This window comes from Marmota monax, unplaced genomic scaffold (genome assembly GCF_021218885.2).
Source record: "Marmota monax isolate L192 unplaced genomic scaffold, Marmota_monax_Labrador192_F-V1.1 WCK01_AAM20220418_F8-fsc00061, whole genome shotgun sequence".
Taxonomy (NCBI): domain Eukaryota; kingdom Metazoa; phylum Chordata; class Mammalia; order Rodentia; family Sciuridae; genus Marmota; species Marmota monax.
The window spans coordinates 17,508,431-17,520,778 of NW_026695230.1; the positions used below are offsets into that span (position 1 = coordinate 17,508,431).

Below are 12,348 nucleotides of genomic sequence, written 5' to 3' on the forward strand. Positions count from 1 at the left end.
GGAGAATAATGGTGAGCTCAGTGTGGGAATGACTGGTTCAAAAATGACTCAGGCATTATGTTTGCCTCCTAAGTGCCCATTCACTGCCATTCCATCCTCCCTTCAGCCTGACCCCTGTTTAAATGCAGCAGAGACCCTGAAGCCTGCATATTTTTTAAAGCAACAAATCAGAAATACTCATATTAGAACCAGAAAGCCTGTTTAGGGTTATTTGGCTGCTTCCAGTCAGGCAGATAGGAAACCTGCCTGAGGGAGAGGGAGAGACTCATCTTGGAGGTCATGGCAAAGACAGAACTGGCTCTCAACTCAGTAGAATTTCCAAGCACACAAAAGCCCTCAAACATCTATAGAATCTGGTATTACAAGTAAGCTCTTTTTATTATGCCTTTGATTTCTTTCAGGTATTATGTTCCTCAAAGCTAGAGTGTGGGTTTTCCAAATTTTAATATTTATTTCTCCATGCATTCAATAAATATTGGCTTAGCCTCTATTTATGTCATCTACTACCTGGTCTAGGCATTGTGAATGCAGCAAGGATTAGAAGGAAGTTCTCATCCTCCTAGAGCTTACTTCATTCTAGAAGGAGGATTTAGATACTAACATAAAAACCCAAATAAATATGTTTTATTTCAGTTGCTGGTGAGTGTTATGGTGAAAAAATAAACCAGGGAGATGAGAATTAAGAGCAGCTATTGCATACAGTGTGGTCATGGAAGGCCTCACTATTCAGTTTATGGCACAAGTTTATATGTAAGTGTACAGAGGCCCTCTGCAGTAGATGCTAAATCAGTGTTCATTGAGTAGGTAATGATTAATGAGCTTCCTAATATATGGGGGGGGGGCTGTGGAGAGGGGAAGGAAGAGAGAGAAGGAAAGAGAGGGATTAAACCACAGGATCAGAATGATCTTAATGATTTTCTGTAGCTCTAAAAGTCACCTCACCTTATGACATAATTATTGATAGGCTATAGAGAACAGACCTCTAAACTTTCTCACTGAGGCAAATTTCAATATTATTAGCCAAGTCCAGACTGACTAAAAATCAATATCCTTAAAGCCATTTTACTTATGTTCACCTAAGAAAAATGAATCTTCAATTCAACTCCTTTTGAACATTTTTATATCTGGGTATATTATTTTTATTTTTCATGTTTAATAAGATAATATAAATGCCTTTGAACTTTGGTATTTATAATAAATATTGACCAAAAAAGTGTTCAAAATTGGGATTATCATTAATTTTATTTTTTCTGCATTTATTGCTATTTGTATAATTTTAAATTTTATTTCAAAATGCACATATGATGATAAAATTAAAAAAACACAGATGCATACATTAATGTACTGGACAATGGATTCTAAATAACACAACATTCATACATGCTTTAAGAATAGATTTAATTTTTTGCTACAAAGCAAAAAAGTTGCCAGAGAATATCTGCTATTATTCTGTACATTTTAAATAAGATTTCCAAGCTAAAATTCTTCACTTCTTATTTTAAAGATTCACTGTTATGAGTTTTTGACCATTCTTCAAAACTGCCAACCTGATGTTCTCTCAAAATGTGTGTGTCATTATATCTTCTGACACAAAGAACAGACTTGATTTCTCAACATCTGGACTGTGATGTCAATTTTCATTTACTATGTCTGCAAAAACAATATAGGGCTCTAGCAGTACAATGAGAAGACAAAATCAAAGCTCTGTGGTTGAATTCATCCTCTTGGGCTTTTGTAACTTTCCTGAACTCCAAAAGCAGATCTTTGGGGTTTTCTTGGTTATTTATCTGGTGACCCTGATGAGAAATGTCATCATCATAGCTGCTATCTTTCTGGACCAGACCCTCTACATCCCCATGTACCTGTTCCTGCAGAATTTGTCTGTGGTGGAAGTGAGATTCAGTTCAGCCATCATGCCTGAAATGCTGGTGGTCCTGACTACTGAGAGAACTATAATTTCTTTTGTGGCCTGTTTTGCACAGATATATTTCATTCTATTTTTTGGTGTGACCAAATGTTTACTGCTGGGGGCAATGGCTTATGACAGATTTGCTGCCATCCTTGGACCTACCCCATGATTATGAACAAAAGGGTGTTTATGAAATTAGCAATGTTCTCATGGGTATCAGGGATCATGGTGGCTACTGTGCAGACCACATGGGTATTCAGTTTTTCCTTTTGTGGCCCCAATGAAATCAATCATCTGTTCTGTGAGACTCCTCCAGTGCTGGAACTGGTATGTGAAGATACCTTCTTGTTTGAAATCTATGCTTTCACAGGCACCATTTTGATTGTTTTGGTTCCTTTCTTGTTGATACTCTTGTCTTATCTTCGAATTTTTTTTGCCATCCTGAAGATGCCATCAACAACTGGGAGACCAAAGGCCTTTTCCACCTGTGCCTCTCATGTCACATCAGTCATGAGAGGCACAGCCAGTATGACTTATTTACAGCCCAAATCCAGCTACTCACCAGCAACCAACAAACTGATGTCATTGGTTTACACGTTGCTCACACCCCTGCTGAATCCACTAATCTACAGCCTGCGAAACCATGAGATGAAAAGGGCTTTGGTGAAGTTATGGCGGAGAGCACACAGTCTGACTTGTTGAGAAGCCATGTGAGATTTTCTCATTCCCCAAGTGAACTCTATTTGAATTTAATAAATGATAAAACAGATTCCATTTCTTGATATTTGTGTGTTCACACTGTTGAATTTGTTGAGTTTGAAAATATATCAAGAGATCCTTCTCTTTTAATACTGTAGTCTTGTCATTTGTTCTTAAAAGATACATAAGTTTCCACAACACATGATACAACAGTCTATTCATGCCTTTCTCTATTATGGGCATCGAGGTTACTATCAGAGTATTGTGATTAAGATGATGCTTTAATAAATATCTAGTTTAATAGGTTTCTATGTATTGATGCTTTTATTTCTGTGTGATGGACTGATAGGATGAGTAGTTTGGTGCTTATATATTTTAATAGCTATTATTTTAGGAGTACTAGGAAATGTAATAGGTTACTTTTCAAAATGATTGTCACTACTTCAGTTTCACTTGAGGGCCTACTGAGCCTCACAGAGCTTCAAGAGACCAACATGGTGATGTGATTTTTATTTCTGGAGTCAAAATTGGTTGCAGAAAAGACTAAAAATATGTTTATTTTGGGGGGTTCAAACTATATTTCTCTTGGTGCTTTTATGAATTTTTGTGTAATGTTGTTGATTAGAGAACTACATGGGAAGTTTCCTGAGTTCTCACCTGCCAGTGTTGGTATCATTTTCACTTACATACTGTTTTAGAGACTTTCTTTGTATTACCATTTCAATTGCCCTCAGATATTTTGTTTATAACAAAAAATAATTCTTTTTTGTGTGTTTTATTGTGGGAAACAAATGTAATTGATTAATTGTGGCCCTTGTATTACATCACTAATTTTGTGACATATTCAGAATGCATAATTTCAAGGTTACAAAATTTGCAACATTTCATGCTTGCTTTCTGTTTCAATGTTGCTCTTAGAGAGTAGAGAGGGACCAGTTTATCAACTTTGTTATCAAATCAGCTGTACTGCCCTTAATTTCTGCTTTAGGGATAGCAACAAAGGAGTAAAACACAATTCTTTTTCATGCTCTGACTCAGTTATGGGAAAAACCATCTTTATTTACAAGTATTTCTGCCCAAAATTAAAAGTGGAGGTATAACATGAACTGGATTTTCACTAAAAGCAATTTCATCAGAAAGTTGAAACCAGTTTGAGTAATATTTGAATGTTGTATATTCCTTCCATCACAGACTTCAGTAAGCATTATTATCCAATTCGGTTTTTGGATTCTGTCCATTGGTATCCTGAAATTTTCTCATTGCTTTTAAAGACATCAATGAAATGAGTCTATTAAGAAATAAAAAAATTTTTTGAAAGCTAAAAAGCCAAGAACAATGTACAACTTAAAATACACATCTTGGGCTGGGTGTAGCTCAATTGTAGAGCATTTGCCTGGCATGTGTGAGGCCCTGACTTTGATCACTAGCACTGTAAAACAAAGCACTAGCACTGTACCAAGCCCACAGTCCCTGATCCTCATGTATACATTGGGAGAATAATAACAATGTTTTCCTTTTACATAGAAAGTAATAGAAGGCAGAGAAATTCAGTGATGTGCTCCAAGTCCTATAAACCAGTCCAGATCTTTTTACTCTAGTCAAGAAGCTCTATGCATGAAATCAACTGTAATGATGCCTTCTCTCAAAAATATCAGTGGCTCTATATTTCTTCTGGAAAATATGCAAGTTCGGGGCTCAGGAGCATCCAGACTTAAATCTCAGAGGCTTCAATCTTCTTGCCTTTACTTAATTCCCACCATTGCCCAAACTGTGCATTCTGTCCAGTTGAATTCTTCATCTGCCCCCTGCCTTTGCTCACACCTCCCCTGACTCCTCTCTTCTTTCCCTGTTTACAACATTCATTCACCCTCTGATTTCACAAAACTCCTACTGGGAGAAGTCACATTGGAGTTGAGTCTCATGTGTACAAGACCTTCAATCCCTGTGGACACATGGAGGGCTGGCACTCCATGTGTGTTCTCTTGAGCTTTCTTCCCTGAAGGACCAGGACTGAATTCTTCAATTCTCTGTAGCTCTTATACAAAATATGAGAAGGTCTGTAGGAAGCATTCCAAGTTCTCTCTGGAGGGATTCTCTGGGGCACATGATTCTACGTCATAGGAGGTTAAAAATCAGTGCAGTGAATCACTGAATTGCATATATGGACAAGTGTGTCTTTTGATCAGTGGTGAGAGTGCTGTTAAAGTAGCAGGCAACTGAGAGTCAGAGTCAATGGGTAAGGCAGTGCAGCTCCTTCTTGTGTGCCTGTTAAAGTTTTTTTTTTTTTTTTTGCTGAGGGTTGGTGACGCTGTTGAAGACATGCCTCAGGGATCAGTAGGCACAGCTGAAACATTTGAATCAGAAGATTTTTTTTGGTTTGATGCTTGTCTGTTTCTTTTTTGTTTGTTTTCAGAGAAAACTGCAGACCATAGTACATGCTTAAGGACTTTGCATGCACTAATCATGAAATTCTAGGGAACTTTGTCAGTAAGTCCCACACTAACTGTATATGATTGGCAGGCTGAAACCTAAGGAAAGAAGCAAACTGCTTAAGTCCTACTTGTTAGTCTTTTAATATATGAGAAAAGAGGGAACATTTATGATCAATTGTTCTTTACCACTATTCATAGTTTTCTTCTTATTGTTGTTTTTGGTGTTATTTATTTTTTTAAATATATATATATAAATCAGAACATGTTAATTATACATACTTATAATGTAGTGTGACATTTTAAAACATGTATACAGGTATGCAATGATCATATCAGAGTAAGTGGCACTTCTATCACTTAAAATACCTATTAGAAAAAAAAAAAAACAACAAACCAAGCCAAAACAAAAATCCACTTTTTTTTTTTTTCTTTGTGTGTGTGTGTAAGATTCTAAATAATTTCTGCTAGGTATTTTGAGTTGTGCAATTAGTTACTGTCAACCAGTAACTACTTAAAAAAAAGATAATTTTATTATGTTATGTGCTTTTAATCAGTTCTATAAAAGTTTCCTAAGATTTTATAATAATCTAAATTATATAAATTTCAAAACCTGTCCATTTTTCTAATATTTGGAATTGAATACATGTTGTACATTTTTTTTTGCTACTAGAAATGTCTTGAATATTTTGTACTGTAGAGTGTACTTTACTAAATTTAGGAGGATTTTTCATATCAAAAATATGTAAATAACTTGAATTGAATACATGACTATGGTCCAACTCAGGAATAAAGCAATTTGCCTTCTGCTGTTGCTAATGCCCTTACAGATCTGCACTGAAGACATCATATACCTTCATCTGGCTGGGATTCTGGCTTCCTCGGCTCTCTCTTATATTTCCTCTGGTTTTCAGAACATCATAGAAGAAACAGTGTCTCCGCTCTAGCCCTATTGTCATCGAGGACCTCGGACTTAAGCAAGAGCATCCTGTGCTGTGCCTCCCTCCTCCCACCCACTGGCCCTTCCACCCACAGCATCCTGTGAATATGGTTGTCCCCATCTCCCATCACATGTAATCTTTCCCTGATTTAAATTGTCTAAAGCACTTATTTTTACTTGCCAGTTGTTTCCCTATTGTGTCATGTACTAGCTTTACTTTTCTTTTAGACACTATATTCTTTAAAGATAGAGTCTAATTTTCCTAATATCTTCTATTCAATTGTTTAAAAAAATACTGTCGTCCCCACCCAGTACTGGGAATTAAACCCAGGGATGCTTTACCACTGAGCTAAGTCCACAGGCCTTTTCATTTTTTAAAATTTTTTGTTTTGTTTTGAGACATGGTATTGTTGAGTTGCTGAAGCTATCCTTAAACTTTTGATCGTCCTGTCCAGCTTCTCAAATCATTGGGATTACAGGCATGAGCCACCTCCTATGGCAAAAACTTGGTGTTTTAACATCTGTCATGAGCCAGCTATTGTTGTAATATTGTGTAGTTAGCACAGAAATAAAATCTTCCCACTCTCAGGGATTATACTGTGGTTAAACTTTTACACATACATATATAATGTCAATGTAAAAATTAAAAAAACCTAGTGAGGTGTAAGAGGTTCATATAGAGTCCTGAGGTTTGAGGGGTTATATTTTGTAACTTACTGGTGAGGGTCATAGTTATTTTAGGTAGTGTGCTTAGGTCTCTGTTGAATGCTTGACTCTACAGTGTTCTTGACTACATAGAGTTTGGAAAAAGGTAGGTAGGTGGTCAATCATATCTTATTGAATAATTAGTGATTCCATGAACTTCTTAATGAGGATATTGGGGACAGGGAAAAGAGAGAGTGGTGGGAGAGAGTGGAAATTTTGAAATTATAGTTCCAGAATGACTAAAAAGTGGGCTTGTCCTTAAATCATCATGGTTGGAAGGATGGGCCTTGGAGCTCTGACCCTAAAAATTTTACATGCACAGAAATCTCAATAGAATTGTCCAGAAATAAAAAGAAATCAATAAGCCTGGAGCCAGTTCACGTAGTCTACAGGTGTCACCATAGGTAAATGAGTCTAAAATACACCCTCTCTAAATGTTCCTATGAAATGTTGTCACATTTTAATGTCGTATAAAACTCTATTCATTTTTTGAATCTAGTGACTATTTCAGCAAATTTACATAAAATTCACTATTACTGATTGTTAGGTTACTGTCAGAATTTTGAGGTTAGTTTTTTCCATCTATCTATTTTTTGTGTGACTTTATATATATTTACATAAAATTGATTAAAATAGATGATAGCAAAGATATGGAATTGAAACCAGTGTTATAAAATATTTGTATTTACTTTAAAGCTATATTTATTTACAAACTATAAAGTGTGCAAGCTGTAACAGAATTTTGATAGCATTTTGATTTCTAAACAAGAATTCTTCACGTTTTCTTTTGTATTTGATCCACTAATCCTAGTATTTTGATATTCTCCAAAATTTTCAGCATAAGTTTTTGTGAGGATGGATTCCTCTCTTCATTCTCTGCTAGAATTTCTGATTTAAATGCAGACTGTTGCTCTCAGCTATTGGACAGTGACTTCATTTTTTTTTTTTTTTTGCTTATTATATCTGCAAAAACAAAATAGGGCTCCAGTACTACAATGAGAAGACAAAATCAAAGCTCTGTGGTTGAATTCATTCTCTTGGGTTTCTCTAACTTACCTAAATTTCAAGAGCAGATCTTTGGGGTTTTCTTGGTAATTTATTTGGTTACCCTGATGGGAAATGCTATCATCATAGCTGCCATCTTGCTGGACCAGACCCTCCACATCCCCATGTACCTGTTCCTGCAGAATTTATCTGTGGTGGAAGTGAGTTTCAGTGCAGCCATCATGCCTGAAATGCTAGTGGTCTTGACCACGGACAGAACTACAATTTCTTTTGAGGGCTGTCTCGCACAGATGTATTTCATTCTTCTTTTTGGTGGGACTGAGTGTTTTCTCCTGGGGGCAATGGCTTATGACCGATTTGCTGCCATCTGCCATCCTCTGACGTATCCCATGATTATGAACAAAAGGGTGTTTGTGAAATTAGTCATGTTCTCATGGGTCTCAGGGGTCATGGTGGCTACGGTGCAGACCACATGGGTATTTAGTTTTCCCTTTTGTGGCCCCAATGAAATTAATCATCTATTCTGTGAGACTCCCCCAGTGCTGGAACTGGTATGTGAAGATACCTTCTTGTTTGAAATCTATGCTTTCACAGGCACCATTTTGATTGTTTTGGTTCCTTTCTTGTTGATAGTCTTGTCTTACCTTCGAATTCTTTTTGCCATCCTAAAGATGCCATCAACAACTGGGAGGCAAAAGGCCTTTTCCACCTGTGCCTCTCATGTCACATCAGTCACCCTCTTCTATGGCACAGCCAGTATGACTTATTTACAGCCCAAATCCAGCTACTCACCGGTAACCAAGAAACTGATGTCATTGGCTTACACATTGCTCACACCCCTGCTGAATCCACTAATCTACAGCCTGCGAAACCATGAGATGAAAAGGGCTTTGGTGAAATTATGGCGGAGAGCAGTGGTTTTACACACAGTCTGACTTGTTGAGAATCTGTGTGATATTCATTAATTACCCAACTGAAATGTATTTAAATTAATAAATAGTGAAAATATATTATATTTCTTCGTAGGAGTATGCTTAATTTATTTAGTTTCCCATGTTTGAAAATATATTAGGAGATACTATTTTTTAATACTGTACCATTATTATTTTTTTTACATTTCTATAACATATGGTAAAACAACCTAGTCATCAGTTTTGCAATTAGGAACATTCATGTCATTACTAGACAATTTTTATTAAGATGATGCTTCAGATTCTAGAGAGGGAGGGAAGATGGCGGCGAGGGGAGTGCATTACCCCCGTGTGCTGCTTCACTGTGTGGGAGTATGACAAGTCAGGACGGCTAAAGGATATCTTGTTAGGAATTTCCAGCAATAGTGGGGTGCGCCGGAACCTGGAGGAAGGATTTCCATCGCATGAGGATCGGCTACGGGGACTCAAACGCGAGAGGTTTGTCGCACGGAGGGTAATACTGCTTATTCAGCAAATCGCCCCGCGGCTAGAGTCTGCAAGGCGCGCTGGGATAGAGACGCAGGGTTACAGCGCTGCAGTTTCTGCCAGACGCGCAAGCACCGCACTCAGGGCTGAATTCTGGGTTCGAGACGGGGAAGGAAGCGGTCCATCTCGGTTCTCCACACCGGTCAGACCACAGAGGAGGCCAGCAGCCACCATGTTGGTAAACTGACGTCACCACACCTGTTTTTGACTGACCGCAGCTCATTCAGCCATAGAACAGGTAATTTCAGGCTGCAATTCGCCTGCGGCTTGCAGACAGATTGCTAGGGTTCAGCGCCTGGGGGCTTCTTAAAATCTGATCTTATCGGAGTGAACACGGAGCGCGGGGCGGCCGAGTCCCGGCTCCCGGAACCGTCCCGGAACCGCCCTGGCTCCGGGCTGCGGAGCCTGCGGAGGCTGCTTCTTGGACCCTGCTAATATCAGAGCAAACACGAAACACCAAGAAGCCGAATTCCAGCTCCCGGAACTGAGCCCGCGGGGGCTGCTTCTTGGAGCCTACACTTATAGGAGCTTACACCGAGCACGGAGCGGCCGAGTTCCGGCTCCCGGAACTTCCCTGGACCGGGGCTAGGAGCCCGCGGAAACTGTGTCTCGGTCCGGGTCCTGCTGAGGGCAGGTCAGGACTCACCCATTGCTTGGGTTGCCTGGCAAGGGGAACGAAATGCTGCCATTCGCATAGGATACCAACATGGCAGAGATCTGATGTCAGCAGAAAGCGGTGGAGGAGAGATCTTCATCAATACCAGCGGTGACATAAGCAGTTGGTCTCCTGGTAAGGGGGGTGAGGCTCAGTCACCCGAGTCTCCTCAATTTGTCCTCGAGCCAGAGGGGAGGAGCCGGGCCGCCGCCAGCGCCCGGAGCAGGCCCAGCGGCTCGCCAGCGTGGTGACCGCGTGACCCCAATTGGAGAGGGGGCGGAGCGGAGCCGCCACCCACACCCGCCAGGTGGGCAGACCCACGACCCAGTAGTACATGGGCGTGGTAGGAGGGGCAGGGCAGAGCCGCCCTTCCCGCTTGCAAGGTAAACAGACCTGTGACAGCCTGGCGGGTCAGGCCCAGTGGCCTGCCAGTGTGGTACACACGTCACCCCAACTCGAGTAGGGGCAGAGCAGATCCTTATCCCACGCCCGGATCAGGCCCTGCCGGTGTGGTGGTCACGTGACCCCAATTGGAGTGGGGGTGGAGCGGAACCGCCACCCGTGCCCGCAGGGTGAGCAGACCAGTGATCAACCTGCAGATCAGGCCCAGGGGTCCGCAGGCGTGGTAGGAGGGGCAGGGCAGATCCGCCGCCAGCGCCTTCAAGGTAGGCAGACCTACAACAGACCGGCGGATCAGGCCCAGGAGCCTGCCGGCGGGGTACAAACACCACCCTAATTGGAGTAGGGACAGAGCAGAGTCGCCTCCCTTGCCAGGAACAGACCCAGCATCCTGCAGGCGGGGTAGTCACGACACCCCAATTGGAGTAGGGGCAAAGCAGAGCCTCCACTCGTGCCCGAAAGGTGGGCAGATCTGCGACGGACCAGCAGGACAGGCCCAGTGGCCTGCTGGTACGACAGACACGACACCCCAATTGGAGTAGGGGCAGAACAGAGCCGCCACCAGCTCCCAGAACAGGCCCAGTGACCTGCCGGCGTGGTAGCCACGACACCCCAATTGGAATAAGGAGAGAGCAGAGCCGCCGCCCGCACCTGCAGGAAAGATACGCAAGCAGTATGAAAAGACAAGGAAAGAAAGGACCACAAGCAATGCAGGTCAACGCAACTTTAGAAGAGGTAACAGCTGCAGCAGATGGAATGTCAGATAAAGAATTCAGGATATACATGCTTCAGATGATCTGGAGTATCAAGGAAGACATTAAACAGCAAAATCAGACAATGAAAGATCACTTCGACAACGAATTACGCAAACAAATCCAGGAGGCAAAGGATCAACTATACAGGGAGATAGAGGTTATAAAAAACAAGCAATCAGAAATCCTAGAAATGCAGGAAGCAATAAACCAACTTAAAAACTCAATGGAGAATACTACCAACAGAGTAGAACACTTAGAAGATAGAACATCAGACAATGAAGACAAAGTATTTCAACTGGAAAAGAACATAGACAGCTCAGCAAGACTGTTAAGAAACCATGAGCAGAACATCCAAGAAATATGGGATAACATTAAGAGACCAAACTTAAGAGTCATTGGGATACAGGAAGGTACAGAGCTCCAAACCAAAGGAATGAGCAGTCTATTCCATGAAATAATACAAGAAAACTTCCCAGACTTGAAGAATGAGACAGAATCCCAAATCCTAGAAGCCTACAGGACGCCGAATGTGCAAAATCATAAGAGATCCACACCTAGACACATTATAATGAAGATGCCCAACATACAGAATAAGGAGAGAATTTTAAAAGCTACAAGAGAAAGGAAGCAGATTACATTTAGGGGCAAGCCAATCAGGATAACAGCTGATCTTTCAACACAGACTCTGAAAGCTAGAAGATCCTGGAATAACATATTTCAAACACTGAAAGATAATGGGTTCCAACCAAGAATTGTGTATCCAGCGAAATTAAGCTTCAGGATGGAGAATGAAATTAAAACCTTCCACGATAAACAAAAGTTTAAAGAATTCGCAGCTAGAAAACCATCTCTTCAAAACATCCTAGCCAAAGTATTACAGGAAGAGGAAATGGAAAATAACAATGAAAACCAACAGTGGGAGGTAGGACAGTAAAGGGGGGGGGGAAACAATCAAAGAGGAAAACAAACAATGTTTAGTAACAGAAATAAACAAATATGGCTGGAAGAACAACCCATATCTCAATAATAACCCTAAATGTTAATGGCTTAAACTCACCAATTAAGAGACACAGGCTAGTAGAATGGATCACAAAACAAGACCCAACAATATGCTGCCTACAGGAGACGCATTTGATAGGAAAAGACATACATAGGCTGAAGGTGAAAGGTTGGGAAAAATCATATCACTCATATGGACTTCGGAAACAAGCAGGCGTGTCCATACTCATATCAAATAAAATAGATTTCAAGCCAAAGTTAATCAAAAGAGATAAAGAGGGACACTACATACTGCTTAAGGGAACCATACACCAACAAGACATAACAATCATAAATATTTATGCCCCAAACAATGGTGCAGCTATGTTCGTCAAACAAACTCTTCTCAAGTTCAAG

General features: G+C 40.5%; 1 protein-coding gene and 1 pseudogene across 1 annotated transcript; both read left to right on the forward strand.

Moving 5' to 3' along the window:
* The first annotated feature begins 1,646 nt into the window (after positions 1–1,646).
* Positions 1,647–2,611, forward strand: LOC124088397 (olfactory receptor 10A3-like; annotated as a pseudogene).
* A 5,057-nt stretch (positions 2,612–7,668) lies between these two features.
* Positions 7,669–8,622, forward strand: LOC124088638 (olfactory receptor 10A3). The gene has a single exon (XM_046438372.1). The coding sequence runs from the start codon at positions 7,678–7,680 to the stop codon at positions 8,620–8,622; it is 945 nt and encodes a 314-aa protein (XP_046294328.1). The 5' UTR covers positions 7,669–7,677.
* Positions 8,623–12,348: the final 3,726 nt, after the last annotated feature.

Bases quoted from the DNA above. Each gene is read 5' to 3' on its own strand.
- LOC124088638 (XM_046438372.1), top strand. From the start codon at position 7,678: ATGAGAAGACAAAATCAAAGCTCTGTGGTTGAATTCATTCTCTTGGGT.